General features: G+C 41.7%; 1 protein-coding gene across 2 annotated transcripts in view; it reads left to right on the top strand.

The window, feature by feature from the left end:
- Nucleotides 1-19,269, top strand: part of PRKCQ (protein kinase C theta) — a 105,312-nt gene extending 86,043 nt beyond the window's left edge. The window contains exons 15-17 of one of the 2 annotated variants that reach the window (XM_060095409.1): nucleotides 862-1,050; nucleotides 16,544-16,672; nucleotides 19,114-19,269. In XM_060095409.1, the coding sequence (XP_059951392.1) occupies nucleotides 862-1,050; nucleotides 16,544-16,672; nucleotides 19,114-19,269 (474 nt within the window). The remainder of the gene's footprint in view (nucleotides 1-861; nucleotides 1,051-16,543; nucleotides 16,673-19,113) is intronic. The other variant, XM_060095410.1, reaches the window with a different exon arrangement.
- Nucleotides 19,270-21,738: the final 2,469 nt, after the last annotated feature.

The raw sequence follows: 21,738 nt of genomic DNA, 5'->3' as shown, positions 1-21,738 counted from the left end.
CTCAAAGCAGCTTCTGGTTGCCTTGGGCTCCCCCTTGTGGCACATCCTGGGAATTGCGTGTGAACTGGGCCCCTCTTAAGGCAAATGTACCTGAACTAAGATTGCGCTGTGTGTGCATCTTTATTTTCTTTATCATTCTCCCTGGGTCTACTTTTACACTATTCCTTAAGGCTAAGTTTACTTTTTTTACTTTAGAATTAACCTCAGTATTCAAATATTGAGTTAAGGCCGGTAGATAGTATTTTTATACTGGAAGTCAGCGGCAGACTGCAAAATTCTGTTTGCAACTTGATCTTTATTTTCACAAATATCTATCAGATTGTTATCCTAGTCTCTCTTGGCATAATCACAAAATTTGACTCTTCGTAACCATGACTAGTTAGGTTTAAGGGGTGGACTTGGTCAGACGACCTCTTTGGCTGCTTGATTAGCTACAGAACTTTATGCAAAGACTCAAGACCATAGAAGTCCATAAAACACATGGGTTTGGTTTAGATATTCACCTCAGAGGCACTGAAGGGCTTAGATACACATCAGCTCTCTTAGGTCTGAATCTACCACCCATGGGCTCCCATCACAGATAGGAAAATGAAGAGCTGATGGTACAATTTAGTTGTTTTGCTTAAGGCCAGAGGGGGGAAGAGAGATGTTGAAATTCAAAAACGTTGCTTAGCTTTGGTACTGCCCACTCATTTCTATGCAATCATTAACTTCACAAAAGCTACAGTTTTCAGTGTAATCTTTGCTAAAACCATGCACTGTCTTCATCAGTTATGTCCTGAGTAGCCTTGAAAAGTACCTGCAGGGTTTTCAAGTCAACCTCGTTTTGATTCATTATGTCTCTGCCTTTTGGTCACACAGATCCTGCTGGGTCAGAAGTACAACCATTCTGTGGACTGGTGGTCCTTTGGCGTCCTTCTCTATGAGATGCTAATAGGTCAGTCACCTTTCCATGGGCAAGATGAAGAGGAACTCTTCCACTCCATCCGCATGGACAACCCCTTTTACCCACGATGGCTCGAGAAGGAGGCTAAGGACCTTTTAGTGAAGGTAAGAAGTGAAGTCAAGGAGACCTTCATATGATTAGTATTAGGTTTTCTGATCAGTGCTCCCATTCATTTCTAAATTCTGATTTATACATTGTAAACAGTAATTGTGTCAAACAAGACTTAAAGAAGATGCTCACCATTTGCTTTAACTAAGGCACCAATAGGATGAACATTAGAAATCAAAACAAGTGTAAGATAGACCCTCACGTGCATAATTTACAAAAGAAATGCCCAGAAACCAGTTCCATGACTCTTGAATGGCCTTGCTTTGAGATGTAATTGGTCTGTTGAACAAACAACTTTGGGCTTAAAAAGGTAGATAGCTAATGGGAAGCAGCTGCATAGCACAGGGAGCTCAGCTCGGTGCTTTGTGACCCACTGGAGGGGTGGGATAGGGAGGGTGGGAGGGAGGGAGATGCAAGAGGGAAGGGATATGGGAACAGATGTATAACTGATTCACTTTGTTATAAAGCAGAAACTAATACACCATTGTGAAGCAATTATACTCCAATAAAGTTGTAAAAAAAAAATTGTTTCCCATAGTCCCTATTCAACCTATTCAGTCCACCTGGAACTGTAAAATTCCTAGAAGAAAACATAGACCGTAACTTCATCAGCATCAGTCTTAGCAGTGTCTTCGGGGATCTGACTCCACAAGCAAAGGAAACAAAAGCAAAAATAAACATAGGGGACTACGTCAAACTAAAAAGCCTCTGCACAGCAAACGAAATCATCAAAATGAAAACTTTGTATGGGACAAGATACTTGCAAATCATATATCTGATAAGGGATTAATATTCCAAAATATATAAAGAACTCATACAACTCAACAATAAAAACAACCCAATTTTAAAATGGACAAAAGAGGATCTGAATAAACAATTCTCAAAGACATACAGATGGCTAATAGGCACATGAAAATGTGCTCAACATCACTCATCAGGGAAATGCAAATCAAAACCACAATGAGCTATCACCTCACACCTGTGAGAATGGCTCTTATCAAGAAGACAAGAGATAATAAGTGCTGACGAGAAGGTGGAGAAAAGGGAACCCTCCTGCACTGTTGGTGGGAATGTAAATCAGTAGAGCCACTATGGAAAACAGTATGGAGATTCCTCAGAAAGTTAAGAATAGAACTACCATACACTCATACGGTACTCCACTTCTGGGTATTTATTCGGAGAACATGAAAACACTAGTTGGAAAAGATATATGTACCCCTGTGTTCATTGCAGCATTATTTACAATAGCCAAGATATGGAAACCACCTAAGTGTTTATCTATGGATGGATAGATGAAAATGTAGTATATATACACAATGGAATATTACTCAGCCATAAAAATGAAATCTTGCCATTTACAACATCATGGATGGCCTAGAGGGTGTTAAAGTTAGTGAAATAAGTCAGACAGAGACAAATACCATGTGATTTCACTCATGTGGAATCTAAAGAAAAAAACAGGAAACAAACACAGTAAAATAAAAACAAGCTCATAGATACAGAGAACAGATTAGTGGTTCCCAGACGACTAGGGGTTTGGGAAGATTGGGCAAAGAATGGGTGAAGGGGGTCAACGCTATGGTGATGGATGGTAACTAGACTTTGGTGGTGATTACTCTGTAGTGATTTTAGTGCTGCACACCTGAAACTTGTCATTAAAAATCTTCCCCTGCCCCTGGATGAAGACTTGGATAGGATGTGTAACTTTCTGCTCACTCTTGGGTAAAAGACAAACTTCTTGTCACTCCTAAGTCATGAAACACTGTCTCAGCTGAGAAATTAAAGCTGTTCAGTCCAAGATATAAGTCATCACATCAATCTAACTCAAAAGACTCCCGCTCCCTTTCCTCTGGCCAAGTTCATGGCTGGCAGCCATTTGCCTTTGGAGAAGGGAGTATGGTCATAGTGTGTCTACCACATGTATGTTCTCTTCCTCTCCAGCTCTTGGGTTTCTTTTTCAGACCAAACACACAGAGAGGCTGGAGGGATTATAAGGAGAAAGGACTGCTCTTATACGGCTGAGGGGCTTCCTGCTCTTTGAAACTGGTGGGTTTTAAAGCCAAGGCTTTGGGACTTCCCTGGTGGTCCAGTGGTTAGGACTCAGCACTTTTCACTGTCGTGGCCCAGGTTCAATCCCTGGTCAGGGAACTATGATCCTGGAAGCTGCTCAGCATGGCCAAAAAAATAATAATAAAATAAAATAAAGCCAAGGCTTTGTATGGGATTCTAGCAGGTATTCTGGAAGTACCTATAACTGGGAACATTTTTAGCTGAAGCTTTTGACGTACAGGCTGCTCAATCCATTCCGCAGCCCAGCTTCTGTACCAAACTCTAAGCCAGCAACACTCCACCCCAACGAGACTCATTGCCTGCCGAGTGGGCAATCTCACAGGCAGTCCTTCAAATGGACGCAGACCAGCTCTCCTGCCGTGTTCCCTACCTGCATCCATGGGAAACACTGATGTATTTTCCATCCTGAATCCTTGACTGTTACCATCTTAGCAGCAATCTCCAGAATTTACCAACAAAGCGGGAGTCACACACCGCCCGTGATAACCCAGGATCAATTAAGAATTGGCACCCAGAGCTACAGATGTAAACCAGACTCCAAGAATCACTAGCCATAAACCAGGAGCTCCCAGGGCAAACCAACACAGAGACAGAGGAAGCCGAAAGCCATCATTAAAGATTTACACTTTAAGTCCCACTTTACCTTTTTTGAAGGTGCAAAATGCCATCTACAGTGTGATTGTAACAAGTTGTAAAAAAAAAAAAAAAACTCATGCTAATTACATATCACAGTAAGCACCTACATTTATTGAGCTGTCCCAACAACTATGTGGATCAAAAAGACCTACAAGTGTTACCAAGGCCCAGAAAATCTAAAGTGGACCAAGAATACAGGTGTTTTGAACAAAACAGGGTTTTGATTTGTGGCAACTCATATCAGCTGGCTAAAAAAAAAAGTCATTTAGGGAAATAATTTTTAGCCTTGCTCTTCTTAAAATGAAAAGGGGGCTAGGATAAGATCTTTCAACATCAGACACTATCAATGAATTTTAAATCCAAACTTATAAGATTACCCAGCCTGTCTTTTTTCTCATGAAGAACTCAAGATTAAATTTAAAGAGCATAATACACTTCTACCTCTCTCATACAGCTATCAGCTTGTCTAGGGTTATCTGAAATGTTGCAGCAACTGTGGACTTCTCCCTAAAGAATCAAGATCTTGAATCTGAAGTGCTGACAAAGCCCCAGGAGGAGACCCAGCCCAAGGCTGATGGTATTTAAAAATCTGAGCCAGTACCCCTCAGCTTTCACTTTCCAATTGATCCGAACAAGCAGTAAACTTAGAAAACTCCACAAACGGCCAATTAAATTCACTCTTAATGACTGGACAAAACATCTATAAAATGAAAGCTAATTTCGTAATTAACCAATTAAAAAAAAAAGAGAGGACAAGAGAAAATAAGTTAGCAGGATTGGAATGTAAAACAATTTTGCTTTCCATAAGGGCAACTTCAGGCATTGTTACAGTTGCTATGTTTCTTTTAACCAGCTCTTGGAAGGACTTAATTGAGGTATGTTAGTTGGCTCTAGCTGCCATAACAAAATATCATAGACTGGGCGGCTTGGACAACAGAAATTTGTTTACTCACAGTTCTGGAGGCTGGAAGTCCAAGATCCAGGCCCAGCAGGGTGGGTTTCTGGTGAGAGTCCTCCTGGCTTGCATACGGCTGCTTTCTGGTGTGAAAGCTCTGGCATCTGCTCAATCCGTGGCATGAAGGCTGCACTCAGAAGGCCTGGGCCATCAAAACTCACTGGTAAAAGGAAACGAGGAAAAAGCTTGGAGAGTCTGGAGGCCCTGGAGCCGCCATTGCAATCTACCGTTACCGTAATGCTGAACAGCTGTGCCTCCCAAACCCAGCTCCTCCCAGCTCAGCAAAGGGAGAACACCTGGCAAGGATGTGGTGAAGGCTTAACTGGGACCAGGTGAAGGTAATGGAAATAAGTCCACGGAAAGACGCTGGGAGTGGTAGTTTCCAAAGGAGAGGAAGACTGGGGAGGAGGAAAGGATTACTTCCAGTTGGAGGAGAAAAGTTGCAAAGTCGTGTGTGTGGAATATTATGCAGCAGTTAAAAGGATGGAACTATTGACTCATACAGCAACTTGGATCACAAGGGCATTAAGCAGAGTGAAGAAAAAAAAACAGGCCAATCTCAAAAGGTCACATACTGTATGAGTCAGTGTATGTATTAACACTCTTGAAAGGACAACACTGTGGAGATGGAAAGCAGATCAGTGGTTGCCGGGGGTTAGGGATCATGGAGGCAGGGGAATGACTGTAAAGGGGAACCCCAAGGGAGATCTTTGTGGTGATAAGACTTTTCTGTATCCTTTTTGTCCTGGTGGTTACCTAGGCCTACACATGTGATAAAATGACATAGAACAAGACATGTACTGGTTTTGATATTGTGCTATCACCATATATGATCGAAGCATTAGGGGAAACTAGGTAAAAGGTACACAGGGCATCTTTGTACTATCTTTTCAACTTCCTGTGAATCTATATGTATGGTCTGAATGTTTGTGTCCCCCCAGAAGATCATATGTTGAAGTCTTCTAACCCCCAATGTGATGGTTATAGGAGGTGAGGCCTTTTCGCAGTAATTAGGTGTAGATGAGGTCAAGAGGGTGGGGCCCCCATGATGGGATTAATGCCCTTATAAAAAGAGGGAGAGAGAAAGATCTCTCCCTCCAAACACATGCACCAAGAAAAGGTTTTTACTAACCTCTGCCCACCAGAGCAAAAGCCAGCTCTACCCACCACCAGTCCCTCCAATCAGGAAGCTTCCACAAGCCTCTTAGATAGCGTCATCCATGAGAGGGCGGACAGCAGAAGCAAGAAGAACTACAATCCTGCAGCCCGTGGAATAAAAACCACATTCACAGAAAGATAGACAAGATGAAAAGGAAGAGGGCTATGTACCAGATGAAGGAACAAGATAAAACCCCAGAAAAACAACTAAATGAAATGGAGATAGGCAATCTTCCAGAAAAAGAATTCAGAATAATGATAGTGAAGATGATCCAGGACCTCAGAAAAAGAATGGAGGCAAAGATCAAGAAGATGCAAGAAATGGTTAACAAAGATCTAGAAGAATTAAAGAACAAACAAACAGAGATGAACAATACAATAACTGAAATGAAAGACACACTAGAAGGAATCAATAGCAGAATAACTGATGCAGAAGAATGGATACATGACCTGGAAGACAGAATGGTGAAATTCACTGCTGCAGAACAGAATAAAGAAAAAAGAATGAAAAGAAATGAAGACGGCCTAAGAGACCTCTGGGACAACATTAAACGCAATAGCATTTGCATTACAGGGGTCCCAGAAGGAGAAGAGAGAAAGAAAGGACCTGAGAAAATATTTGAAGAGATTATAGTCGAAAATTTCCCTAACATGGGAAAGGAAATAGCCACCCAAGTCCAGGAAGTGCAGAGAATCCCACACCGGATAAACCCAAGGAGAAACACGCCGAGACACATAGTAATCAAATTGGCAAAAATTAAAGACAGAAAAATTATTGAAAACAGCAAGGGAAAAACGACAAATAACATACAAGGGAACTCCCATAAGGTTAACAGTTGATTTTGCAGCAGAAGCTCTACAAGCCAGAAGGGAGTGGAATGATATACTTAAAGTGATAAAAGGGAAGAACCTATAACCAAGATTACTCTACCCAGCAAGGATCTCATTCAGATTCAATGGAGGAATCAAAAGCTTTACAGACAAGCAAAAGCTAAGAGAATTCAGCACCACCAAACTAGCTCTACAACAAGTGCTAAAGGAACTTCTCTAAGTGGGAAACACAAGAGAAGAAAAGGACCTACAAAAAGAAACCTACAATAATTAAGAAAATGATAATAGGAACATACATATCGATAATTACCTTAAACGTGCATGGATTAAATGCTCCAACCAAAAGACACAGGCTCACTGAATGGATACAAAAACAAGACCCATATATATGCTGTCTACTAGAGACCCACTTCAGACCTAGGGACACATACAGACTGAAAGTGAGGGGATGGAAAAAGATATTCCATGCAAATGGAAATCAAAAGAAAGCTGGAGTAGCAATACTGATATCAGATAAACTAGATTTTAAAATAAATAATGTTACAAGAGATGAGGAAGGACACCACATAATTATCAAGTGATCATTCCAAGAGGAAGATATAACAATTATAAATATATATGCACCCAACATAGGAACACCTCAATACATAAGGCAACTGCTACAGCTCTAAAAGAGGAAATAGACAGTAACACAATAATAGTGGGGGACTTTAACACCTCACTTACACCAATGGACAGATCATACAAACAGAAAATTAATAAGGAAACACAAGCTTTAAATGACACCATAGACCAGATAGATTTAATTGATATTTATAGGACATTCCATCCAAAAACAGCAGATTACACTTTCTTCTCAAGTGCGCACGGAACATTCTCCAGGATAGATCACATCTTGGGTCACAAATCAAGCCTCAGTAAATTTAACAAAATTGAAATCATATCAAGCATCTTTTCTGACCACAATGCTATGAGATTAGAAATCAATTACAGGGGAAAAAAACGTAAAAAACACAAACACATGGAGGCTGAACTATACGTTACTAAATAACCAAGAGATCACTGAAGAAATCAAAATGGAAATCGAAAAATACCTAGAGACAAATGACAATGAAAACACGATGATCCAAAACCTATGGGATGCAGAAAAAGCAGTTCTAAGAGGGAACTTTATAGCTATACAAGCCTACCTCAAGAAACAAGAAAAATCTCAAACAAACAATCTAACGTTACACCCAAAGGAACTAGAGAAAGAAGAACAAACAAAACCCAAAGTTAGCAGAAGGAAAGAAATCATAAAGATCAGAGCAGAAATAAATGAAACAGAAACAAAGAAAACAATAGCAGAGATCAATAAAACTAAAAGCTGGTTCTTTGAGAAGATAAACAAAATTTATAAACCATTAGCCAGACTCAGCAAGAAAAAGAGGGAGAGGACTCAAATCAATAAAACTAGAAATGAAAAAGGAGAAGTTACAACAGACACCGCAGAAATACAAAGCATCCTAAGAGACTACGTCAGGCAACTCTATGCCAATAAAATGGACAACCTGAAAGAAATGGACAAATCCTTAGAAAGGTATAAACTTCCAAGACTGAACCAGGAAGAAATAGAAAATATGAACAGACCAATCACAAGTAATGAAATTGAAACTGTGATTAAAAATCTTCCAAAAAACAAAAGTCCAGGACCAGATGGCTTCACAGGTGAATGCTATCAAACATTTAGAGAAGAGCTAGCACCCATCCTTCTCAAAGTCTTCCAAAAAATTGCAGAGGAAGGAACACTCCAAACTCATTCTATGAGGCCACCACCACCCTGACACCAAAACCAGACAAAGATACTACAAAAAAAGAAAATTACAGACCAGTATCACTGATGAATATAGATGCAAAAATCCTCAACAAAATACTAGCAAACAGAATCCAACAACACATTAAACAGATCATACACCATGATCAAGTGGGATTTATCCCAGAGATGCAAGGATTCTTCAATATATGCAAATCTATCAATGTGATACACCCTATTAACAAATTGAAGAATAAAAACTATATGATCATCTCAATAGATGCAAAAAAAGCTTTCAACAAAATTCAACACCGATGTATGATAAAAACTCTCCAGAAAGTGGGCATAGAGGGAACCTACCTCAACATAATAAAGGCCATATATGACAAACCCACAGCAAACATCATTCTCAGTGGTGAAAAACTGAAAGCATTTCCTTTAAGATCAGGAACAAGACAAGGATGTCCACTCTTACCACTGTTATTCAGCATAGTTTTGGAAGTCCTAGCCATGGCAGTCAGAGACGAAAAATAAATAAAAGGAATACAAATTGGGAAAGAAGAAGTAAAACTGTCACTGTTTGCAGATGACATGATACTATACATAGATAATCCTAAAGATGCTACCAGAAGACTACTAGAAGTAATCAGTGAATTTGGTAAAGTTGCAGGATACAAAATTAATGCACAGAAATCTCTTGCATTCCTCTAAACTAATGATGAAAAATCTGAAAGAGAAATTGAGGAAACACTCCCATTTACCACTGCAACAAAAAGAATAAAATACCTAGGAATAAACCTACCTAGGGAGACAAAAGACCTGTATGCAGAAAACTATAAGACACTGATGAAAGAAATTAAACATGATACCAGCAGATGGAGAGATATACCATGTTCTTGGATTGGAAGAATCAATACTGTGAAAATGACTATACTACCCAAAGCAATCTACAGATTGAATGCCATCCCTATCAAATTACCAATGGCATTTTTTTTTACAGAACTCGAACACAAAATCTTAAAATTTGTATGGAGACACAAAATACCCCGAAGAGCCAAAGCAGTCTTGAGTGAAAAAAAATGGAGCTGGAGGAATTAGACTCCCTGACTTCAGACTATACTACAAAGCAACAGTAATCAAGACAATATAGTACTGGCACAAAAAGAGAAACATAGATCAATGGAACAGGATAGAAAGCCCAGAGATAAACCCATGGTCAACTAATGGTCAACTAATCTATGACAAAGGAGGCAAGGATATACAGTGGAGAAAAGACAGTCTCTTCAATAAGTGGTGCTGGGAAAACTGGACAGCTACATGTAAGAGAATGAAATTAGAACATTCCTAACACCATACACAAAAATAAACTCAAAATGGATTAGATACCTAAATGTAAGACCAGGCACTATAAAACTCTTAGAGGAAAACATAGGAAGAATACTCTTTGACATAAATCACAGCAAGATATTTTTTGATCCACCTCCTAGAGAAATGGAAATAAAAACAAAAATAAACTAATGGGACCTAATGAAACTTCAAAGCTTTTGCACAGCAAAGGAAACCATAAACAAGACAAAAAGACAACCCTCAGAATGGGAGAAAATATTACGCAAACGAATCATCGGACAAAGGATTAATCTCCAAAATATATAAACAGCTCATGCAGCTCAACATTAAAGAAACAAACAACCCAATCCAAAAATGGTCAGAAGACCTAAATAGACATTTCTCCAAAGAAGACATACAGATGGCCAAGAGGCACATGAGAAGCTGCTCAACATCACTAATTATTAGAGAAATGAAAATCAAAACTACAATGAGGTATCACCTCATACCAGTTAGAATGGGTATCATCAGAAAATCTACATACAACAAACGCTGGAGAGGGTGTGGAGAAAAGGGAACCCTCTTGCACTGTTGGTGGGAATGTAAGTTGATACAGTCACTATGGAGAGCAGTATGGAGGTTCCTTAAAGAACTACAAATAGAACTACCATATGACCCAGCAATCCCACTACTGGGCATATACCCTGAGAAAACCATAATTCAAAAAGACACATGCATCCCAGTGTTCATTGCAGCACTATTTACAATAGCCAGTTCATGGAAGCAACCTAAATGCCCATCGACAGACAAATGGATAAAGAAGATGTGGTACGTATACACAATGAAATATTACTCAGCCATAAAAAGGAATGAAATTGGGTCATTTGTAGAGATGTGGGTGGATCTAGAGACTGTCATACAGAGTGCAGTAAGTCAGAAAGAGAAAAACAAATGTCGTATTTTAACACATATGTGTGGAACCTAGAAAATGGTACAGATGAACTGGTTTGCAGAGCAGAAATAGAGACACAGATGTAGAGAACAAAAACAAACGTATGGACACCAAGGGGGGAAAGTTGCGGGGGGGAGGTGTGATGAATTGGGAGACTGGGATTGACATGTACACACTGATGTGTATAAAATGTATGACTAGGGCTTCCCTGGTGGCGCAATGGTTGAGAGTCCGCCTGCCGATGCAGGGGACACGAGTTCGTGCCCTGGTCCGGGAAGATCCCACATGCCGCGGAGTGGCTGGGCCCGTGAGCCACGGCCGCTGAGCCTGCGCATCCGGAGCCTGTGCTTCACAACGGGAGAGGCCACGACAGTGAGAGGCCCGCGTACCACACACACACAAAAAAAGTATGACTAATAAGAAAACAAATAAGTAAATAAATAAACATAAAAATAAATAAATAAAAAAGAAAAGGCCATGTGAGCACTCAGCAAGAAGACGGCCATCTACAAGCCAGGGAGAGACATCTCACCAGAAACTGACCATGTCAGCACCTAGATCTTGGACTTCTCACCCCCAGAACCATGAGAAATAAATGTGTGCTCTTTAAGCCTCCCAGTCTCAGCCCAAGCAGACTGAGACACTATAATTATTTCAAAATAAAAAGTTGAAAAAGAAAACTAAATCTAAGGCTAAATTCCAGCAAATACAAAAAAAAAGAGAGAGAGAGAGAGTCAGCTGCAGTTTAAGTGGCAGGAAGATTTGCTGTGAGAGTAGAAAGTGAATTTGGTGACTAGAGCAGAGACCAAGACAGTTAAAGATAAAGACGGTGAAGAAAAAGGACTCGCTGGTGAAAGAGGTTTTAAACCCACGTGGAAGAGTCTGGGCTTATTCTTTCTCCTGTGAGTTAATAAAAATTCTCTGTTCTTGTCCATGAAGAAGACAGCTGTCCGTTTTCCAGGACCTGGGCTGATAAAAAGTTGTGGCCACCCGGCAATGTGCTGGTTGTGAGACTGGCTTCTAGTTGCCCCTGTGCCTCTTGTGCTCTGACTTTAATCCAACGGCCCCCACAGCCCTGAGCTCCCTTTTCTGCAAAAATCAAAGGTGATCTATCATTTCTAGAGAAATCTCCTCTAGGGAATTTTACATAATGTTCTGAAAGCCAGAAGTAACGGGTCCTCTGGAAACGCTAAGCAAAGAGTATTCAGCGGCCTCTGTAACAGCAGTGGTGTCAGTAACAGACTTCAACCTCTTTAGCCCTCAAAGGGCATGGATGCACGTAGTGCGTTGAACACACGCACATCACAAGAGGCTGTGCTCCATCCAGAATTACAGCTGGAAAGGAAACAGTCGACAAAACGAAACGACAGCCTACCGAATGGGGGGAGATATTTGCAAATTGTATGACCAATGAGAGATTAATATCCAGCATGTATAAACAGCTCATACAACTTAACATCAAAAACAATTAAACAAAACCAAAAAAAAAGAACCAACCCGATTAAAAAAATGGGCAGAAGACATTTTCCAAAGAGGAAATGAGGATGGCCAACAAGCACATTCAAAGAATGTGCTAATCAAGGAAGCACAAAATCAAACTAATCAAGGAACTGCAGATCAAAACCACAGTGAGATATCGCCTCACACCTGTCAGAATGGCCATCATCAAAAAGAACACAAATAACAAATGTTGGCGAACATGTGGAGGAAAAGGAGCTCTAGTATACTGTCGGTGGGAATGTAAATGGGTGCAGCCACTGTGGAAAACAATATGGAGGTTTCTCAAAAAACGAAAACTAGAACTACCATATGACCCAGCAGTTCCACTCCTGGGTATATATCCGAAAAAAAACAAAAACACAAATTCAAGAAGATACATGCACCCCAGGGTTCATAGCAGCACTATTTATAATAGCCAAGACATGGAAGCAACCTAAGTGTCCATCAACAGATGAATGACAAACAAGATTATATATATATATATTTTATATATATATACACACGCACATGCACAATGGAATACTATTCAGCCATGCAAAAGAATGAAATTTTGCCATTTGCAACAACATGGATGGACTTGGAGGGCATTATGCTAAGTGAAGTAAGTCAGACAGAGAAAGACAAATACTGTATGATATCACTTATATGTGGAATCTTAAAATTACAAAAAAACTATTGAATATAACAAAAAAGCAGAGTCACAGATATAAAGAACAAACTACTGGTTACCAGTGGGGACGGGGTGAGGGAGTGGGAGACACAAACTGTTGGTGTAAGATAGACTCAAGGATGTATTGTACAGCACAGGGAATATGGCCAATATTTTGTAATAACTGTAAATGGAAAGTAACCTTTAAAAATTGTATAAAATTAAAAAAAAAATTTTTTTAAGAATTACAGCTGGGACACTGCTGTCCAGTTGACTATTGTCAAAGACACGCCCCTTTCTTCCTCATTTATTCATCCAGGATATCCTGTCCATTTGTTTGGAAAATGACGGAAAACGAATGATTGCAAACAGAAATACCTCTCCCTTTTGTAGAAAGAGCCATCTGAAGAGGGACTAAAGAGGGAGGGAGATTCCAGTGGCAGGCGCTGAGCCCGGAGGAAGCGGGGGTCCATCCCCAGCAGCCCAGCACTGCTTTCTTGCCCAGATAGCCGAATAAATTTAAACAAATTCCAGCTGCATCCTGGCCATTTATGTCAGAGATGTGCTTTTTCCTGTAAGTGTAAACCACACTTCTGACAGCTTTTATGGAGAAAAATCAAGTCTTTCTTTCATGAACATTTATTCCTTCAGTGCAGCCTCCCGGTGGCAGAGACGATGACCTCCCATAAGGTCAACAGGCATCTTCAGGACCAGGGTGGGGGGTGATTGGCTGCAGGGCAGAGAAGATAATTCACTCGTCTGTGCAAAACGGGAAAGGATTTTGAGTCTCAAGGCTGGAGATCATACTATCTACTCATTATACATTTTATCTTAAAAAAATTTTTTTTTAATTTCACAGGTACATATACCAGGTTCAGGAGGCTCTTTGTCATGATCCTCTTGGAACAAATGCCACATGTTACTGGGGAAAACTAACAGGAAACCTAGCATGTGCACACTTCTAACCTGATTCCCTGAAGCATTTAATTATAACAACCCGAGGCTGGGTTTCGGCTTGTTCATGGGGCACTCACACCTTCTCTCTAACCTTGCTTCATCAAAATGTCCTTAAGAAGTGGAAGTCGATCATTTGTCAGGATCATTTCAAGGCAAGGGATGGGGGGCAAGTCACTTATTCCCTCTTCTCCTGAAAGCATCAATCTGCTTTTCCCTCTCTTGACTCTTGCTGGTGTCTGAGTCTATAGGAAAGTGTGCTTTACTGTGAACTTTTCTCTAGGCTGTTCTATATGCTGAAACCAAGAGACTAACAGAAGACAGAGACTTTAAGCCACATAATCTGGAAAGAAAGTGGAAAGACAGCTTACTCATGTATTCAACAAACATTTATTGAGTGTCTGCTTTGTACATGGCACTGGGCTGGATTCTGTAAGAAACAGAAACATAAATGATATCTGCCTTCCAGAGGTTACACTACAGCAGGAAAGACAGTCTTTAAATACACACACACACACACACCGTGCTAATTTCCTTTAGTAGAAGGGAGGTGTTCTATGGACCACAGAGGAGAGACCATCCAAAACCAGAAGTAGGAAGGGGTTGCTCATCATTTAGGCTCTACTGCTGGCTAGATGCGTGGTCTTGAGCAAGTTACTTAGCTACGCTGAGCCTTGGTTTCTAAAAGCTTTCTGCTTTTAGAATCTGCCTTTAAAGTCAAGATGGTTTTGATGAGGCCTCTAGCACAAGACCTGACTCTCAAGGGACACTGGGTGGGATGGGTGATGTAACCAACCATGTGAATATGACTTGACGAGGAGAGAGAGCTCACCGTGGGTGGAGGCAATCAAAGAAAGCTTCACAGAGAAGAGGGGGTGTAAGCTGAATCCTGACAGGTGAGTCAGGATTTAAAGAGGAAGAGGAAGAAATGGGAGTGGATGTGGGGAGAGGGAAACCCTGGCAAGACGGAGATGTCATTGGTGAGGGGCAGAGGTAGGAAAGGCAGATGCGTATTCAATGAGCAGACGTGTCCGGATGGACGAGAAGGTCACAGTGAAATCAGAGGACGAGTGTCAGCATTGCAGGGAGCCTGGAAGGCAGGCCTAGGGGTTCAGGGGATGTTAGGACTCACGGGACATAAGGACCACCTTGTCTGACCCTTCATTTTACAGGTGACAGAACTGAGACTCAGAAAACTTGCCCCAGGCCACGTCGGTCGTAAGCCTCTTGAATGACAGTCTCATGTTATATCCACTATGCAGTGATTTTCTAATGGGGTGCTTTGGAACCTTAAGTTTCCATAGAGGGGCCTCAGTGGCCTCCATATGAAAAAGGAGAGAGGAAGCTGGGGCCATTCCAACAATTTACCACTTGGATATACTAGGTGGTTGCATGAGGTCTCACTTGGGCTTTAAGAGGAGTCTCCTAATTAAAAAAAAGAAAGAAAAAAAATCTCCACTTTGCTACAGCATGGTAGTTAGTTAGTTAGTGATTATAGACTAGAGCTTTTGAAGATTTTGACTACACATAAGACTGACTCTTCTTATAAGAGGTATAAGCACGAGGTTCATGCAATGTAGATGCAAACGGAGGTCCAGTCCTGCCAGAACTTCATGGAAAATCACTGCACATGACTTGGATTCTGTTTTCAAGACTCAAGAGTCTCTGTATGATACCCTGTAATAAGCAGTTATTTGACCGTATGATACCCTGTAATATTTGATACATAAACATCTAGCTGTTGTAAGAGAAGAGGTCACTACTCCAGACCCCCAGGACCCGAGACTATCCTAGGACTCTTCTACGTCCTTAAAGCCCTTGACATGTTTTATTTAAGTTTGAAGAGTTTCCAGGTTTCTTTCCTGTCCTGGCCAATGTTCATTTTGACCTCATGGGAGAAAGTAATAGGAGAGGGGAGAGCACAAAGAGGAAATACATATGTAATGGGTCAGAGATGATTAAAGATGATTTGAATAAAGTATTAGTGTCCAGCAGGTTTGCAGGAATGAAGAGTGATTCCGGATACTCAGATGCCTTACAAAATACAAAGCTGATTGTCAGGGGCTAGTTTATGTCACACCTGAAGTGAGCTTTTCTTTAGAGCAAGACTGTAATCCTAAGAAAGCAGCTTTGGAAGAAATCAAACTTGATCGATGGACAGTAAACCAAACAACAAACACATTGGTCACTTACTTTCTGCTGTTGGGTTCTACAGACCAGGAATTAGCACACACCTGTGTGTGTGTGCGCGCACATGTATGTGTATATTGTTGTTTTAACCCACAAAACAGCCCTGTGAGGAGGATACTTCCCTCACCTTACTGATGAGGGAACTGACTCTGTAACTTGCCAGGTCCCATGAATAACAACACAGGGCAAAGCTGATTTCAATCTAGGTCTAGATAACTCAAAACATTGCACTTCTAGAGCAAAGCCCAGACTCTGGAATATTCAGTAGACTTGTTGCCGCTGGTTTGACTTGACTCGATAGTTTATGGTGGTTGGTAGAAAAAGAAGGTTCGGAAATCAGGTGGCAAAAGCCGGGCCCTTCTCTTAGTGGAGTCAAGTGCATGCGGTCCTGGCTCCCACGCTAAGAAGTGCACCTGACTCCCAGGGGCCTGGTTCATCCCTTGAGAAGTAACTGCTCCCCTTCTGCTCCCTTTCAGCTCTTCGTAAGAGAACCTGAAAAGCGCCTGGGGGTAAGGGGAGACATCCGCCAGCACCCCTTGTTTCGGGAGATCAATTGGGAAGAGCTGGAAAGGAAGCAGATTGACCCTCCGTTCAGGCCTAAAGTGGTAAGGAGCCTCCGGGGCCCTGTGGTCCTGCCAGCACAGTCCTCACATCACACCCAGGCTGCCGGGGCCTCGACTTCCCACCCACCCTCTGCAGTTCTTGGAAGCAAGCCTTCTTTAATCAGTCTGTCGGGCTGGCGGGGAGGGGATGTTACTCACTGGCAGAATTTAACCTGTGTGATCAAATGTATTTGTGTGAAGAATGGATCACCACGTGTACATGCCTTAGACTGAACATGTACATGTGGGGATGACCCTCAGATGCCATGTGGAGCTTTGCACAGGGTGTGTCCAGGCTTCAGGGTCACAGTCCGCATGACCCAAACCTGAGCATAAACCCTGCATCCTTTGACAGGAGTTTTGGATCCATGTTTTCTGTGATATTTATGAAAGTTTCTCTGACATTTGTCATCTGTTCATATAACTACAGACCCTAATGGTAATTGGTAGGTGTTTTTTCATTTAAGAAGTAAACTGATACTTAGAAAAAGACTGGTCTCTAAATTCCCATGTATATACCCACCAGCAAGAGTCACCAACCTCCCCGAGAAAAGGCAGAACTTCCTGGGTCACCATAAAATGAAGCAAAGATGAAATGAAAAAAGTTCTGGAGATGGATGGCCCAATACGTGAATGTGCTTCATGCCCCTAAACTGTACACTTAAAATGGTTAGATGGTCATTTTTATGTTATGTACATTTTACCACAACTTAAAGAGTAAATAATAATTTTTTAAGGAGTACAGCAAAGTGGTGGATTTGCCAGCTTTACCCATTCCTGGTGATTCTGGGAATAAGGTAGCAATGACCTGGGCAGACATGAACCATCTTCGCATGGAGGTGGCACAGGCTTGTGGATTTCAAAGCAGAGCGTTCACTCCAGAAAGTATCTTCTGTTATTAGTCGTGCCAGTGGGTAATCAGAAGCAGCACTGTGCCCCCAGGGCAGGAAGAGTTACTTGTGGTCAACATTTGTCCTAAGCTCTGGAGATGTTCCAAGGGTCCTACCGGCTGGCCTCTAGCACTCTTATTATTTGTAACAGCACCATTTCTACTACATGGGTTAATAATTTATTTATGGTATGATGAATTTTTGCCTTCTTCCAGCTCATCAGAACAATGTCATTCATGTCTCAGCTTCCATGGTAGATACAATGGACTCAATATTTTCCACATAAAAATCAGATGTTTCAGCTATGCTTTCCCTATGGGACAATTCCCAATTCCTCCCGTAGGAAGGAATTTCCCTGACCCATGGTCTGAGTGGCTATTTGTAGGCAGAGATCACAAACCATTGGCCTCAGCAGCTCAGGGGCCCCCTTGAGGGTGGGATGGGCCTGGATCTTAGTCACGCTCACATAAGGGTGACATTTGATTATGGTTGCTTTTAATCTTAGAAAGCTGAAGTGTACACCATACTGAACAGTATTTATAAATAGGTCTCTTTTTCTGTCATGGGCACCAGTGGACCAGGTGACCAGAAGGGAGCTCACCCCAATCTGTGTTGTCTCTGAAAGACAGGCCCAGATGTTTAATAATAAAATTAATGTGGGATTCTTTTCCCATATAGGCCATTACAGAGTATGAGTAGAGTTCTGTGTGCCATACAGTAGGTCCTTATTAGGAATCAAAAACAGAGTGGAATACATGTATATGTATGACTGATTCACTTTGCTGTACACCTGAAACTAACACAACATTGTAAATCAATTATACTCCAGTAAAAATTTTAAAAATAAAAATAAAAGAATAGGGGCTTCCCTGGTGGCGCAGTGGTTGAGAGTCCGCCTGCCGATGACAGGGGACACGGGTTCGTGCCCCGGTCCGGGAAGATCCCGCATGCCGCGGAGCGGCTGGGCCCGTGAGCCATGGCCGCTGAGCCTGCGCGTCCGGAGCCTGTGCTCTGCAACAGGAGGGGCCGCAACAGTGAGAGGCCCGCGTACCCGCAAAAAATAAAAAATAAAAAAATAAAAGAATAAAATTAATGTAGGTAGGGGAACCAATGGGAGTGAAGGATATTGATAACCAGGATATATAATCTGCAAAACTTCTCCAATCCTCCGCCCCCTCTGCCCCCACCCCAACCTACCACTCCCCCCTCACTGTCCCCTGTAGACTAAAAGGACAGAGGTCAAATTGGGGCTTACCACCTTTTCAAAGGTTGCCAGTCCTGCTTCATGGAGAGTTATTTGAATGTACACATCATGGAATTCCTGTATACGAATTTAATTACACTACTGATACGCTGATGAGTCAGAATCTTAGAGATATTCAACAAAGGCCCTATACAATCATCTATCAGTATTACTTTCGTTTATTGGCAGACGCCAACATTTTCATACACAGATTATAGCCTAGATGACAAAAGCCCTTATCTTGAATGAATCATGAATTCAGTGGCTGATTTTCCTCTCTTTTTCTCCCCACCCCTTAAACTCTGGTCAAGAAATCACCGTACGACTGTAGCAATTTCGACAAAGAATTCTTGAATGAAAAGCCCCGGCTGTCATTTGCAGACAGAGCGCTGATCAACAGCATGGACCAGAACATGTTCCAGAACTTTTCCTTCATGAATCCAGGGATGGAGAAGCTGATATCCTGAACTCACCTCTCCAGACACACGAAGGGATTTGCCTTCTCTCTGTGAACTGGTTCAAGCGACACTTCTTGGGTTCCTTTTCAACTTGGAAAAGAAAAGAAACACTCAACAGTAAAGGCTGAGCCCTTTGAGCGCCTCACCGACTTTGCATGTGTAGCAGAAACCAGCTCTGCTTCACTAATGACAATGCCCTTTGGACTCTCCCCTGTCGTCTCTCACAGCCACTCTTGAAGTTAGGTCCTTCCTTCCTGTAGTTATTTACTTGAAGATGGTTCTCCGCACTGTGAAAGATTTGAAAACTTAATTCCACTCTAAGTTATGGCTCTTCACCTGGGCACCAACTGCTGATCCGTGACATACGTGTTGACTCAAGGAGCAGACTCCAGACTTCTCAAGACTGAAACTGCACGTTGCCTGGCGTAGCGCTGGCATCCACTCGGCCGCAGACAAGTAACCACTAACCCATTTTATTCTGTTCACACCTGGGCGAGTGTAAAGGGTAGTGGGTAGGGGAAGGCCTGAATAGGTTCTTATGAGAATTCTTCATAATAAACATAGCTTGTAACTTGAGATTTACAAATTCATTCATTCTGATTTAGCCATGAAATTCACAGGCAAGAGGAAAGTGGGGAGAGTTCGTGTCATCCATGTGCAATGTTTACTAGACTCCTACTCTGGTTATCTTGTCAACGTAGAAATTAAATTTAGAGTCCAATAAAGATAGTCATTTTACTCCTGCCAATAAAACCTTTCCATCCATCCATTCTCAGTTGATTTCAGTATCAGTGGCAGTTTCTCATTACCATCCTCACATTAGAACAGGAAAAAAAAAATGAAGTGCGTAATTCTTCTAGAGAAAAGATAACCCATCCCTTTATTATACCATTACCGATGACTTGATGACTCCTAAGTCTCTTGAGAGAGACATCCTTCAAGATAAAGACCCATGCATGCTATTTGCAGCGATCTTATTTAATAAGAATTCTAGCTATCTATGTTTAAAATATCTGTGCTGTGTGTATATTTTGATAAAATGTTGTGACTTAATGACAAAGAGGAGGATATGTAAAACTGGAATAAAAAAAAAGAAAGAAAGATGCCTCTTCATAGTTTAATTCCCTACTTGCCCCTGCTCCCTGCCCCGAACTTGGTTCTGTTTTGGTTATCATCAAAATGTAGCTAGAATTGAGTTAATGTTTTAAATTTTGAGAATCATTAAAAATCTCCAACAGGAGAGAAACTCAGATAACCTTTAAGTTATTAGTATTATATTCCTCTTTTCCTTCCCCACAAGATTTTTTTTCCCACTCACTTTCCAACATACTTTATTCCAGATTCCCTACACAGCCTTCAAAGGACCTGCAGGATGAGGTCTTTAGCCTCCTACTCTCAACTTTGCTCAACTGGCTTCAGTCATAGTGGCTTCCCCACCACCCTGACACAGTTCTGCCTCAGGGCCTTTTGCACTTCCTGCTCCCAGTACTTGGAACGCTCTTCCCCCCACAAGATTCTTGAAAGAGTGATCTCCAACCCCCGAACTCAGCTCTGCCCTCCAACTTCTCTCCTGACACTGCTTCCCCCAAGGATGCCCTCTTGCCAGTTCATGTGGAATGTTCTAGATCCTCATCTACCCCTCTGCAGCTTTTTATAGAAGGAAAGACCCTCTCTTTGATCTCGGCCCCTCGGATGTTCTGACACAGCCCTTTGCTCTTTCATCCCCTCCACCTTTGATAACCCACCCCCCACCCCACCCCCGGCTGGCCCCGTTCCCTCCTTCCCCAAATCACCTCCAAATCCCCTCTTCCCTCCTTGCTTTCACTTTTCCTTGGTTTTCTCCTCCCACGCCATGCCTTCAAGAACGCGCAGTGCAGACAATCTCAATCCTCATCCCCAGTTCTAGCCTCTCTGCCAGGCTTCACACAGTTCCGCTAACTCATCCTGTTCACTTAGGATCTTAATCTCTCTTGTAGTCCCTCATTCTATTAACAGCACCATCATGGACCTGGTCATCCAGGCTCAGAACCACAGAGTCCTTGTTGACTATCCCCTCCCCCTTTCTAACCTCCTTCTCTCTCCTACCAAATTCTTATGATTCTGCCTCTGCAACTTCTCCAAACTATATACTTATCTCTACTTTCTCTCCTGCTAATCGTGCCTGGATTATTTAATAGCTGATGAACCAGTGTCCCCATCTTAAGTCTCCTTCTCCATTTTAATTCACATATACAACATATAAACTGTAGAGTGGGAATAACTTTTCCTCTACCTCTTAGGTTCAGTACCTGAGGGCCTGTGAATTAAATTAACAAAATACCGATGAGCAAGAGAAGCATGCTTTTATCTACACATGCAACATGCATACACGTGATGAGGCACTCAAAGGAGTGGTTAGAATTGGGGGCTTAAATAGCTAACTTACCAGAGGAAAGAGAGGAAGAAGAAAAGGCTCCAACGCAAAGAGCAAATAGGGGT

Source organism: Mesoplodon densirostris, chromosome 4, assembly GCF_025265405.1.
Source record: "Mesoplodon densirostris isolate mMesDen1 chromosome 4, mMesDen1 primary haplotype, whole genome shotgun sequence".
Taxonomy (NCBI): domain Eukaryota; kingdom Metazoa; phylum Chordata; class Mammalia; order Artiodactyla; family Ziphiidae; genus Mesoplodon; species Mesoplodon densirostris.
The sequence above is the reverse complement of the archived record's forward strand: the minus strand, read 5'-3'. Positions and strand labels throughout refer to the sequence as shown.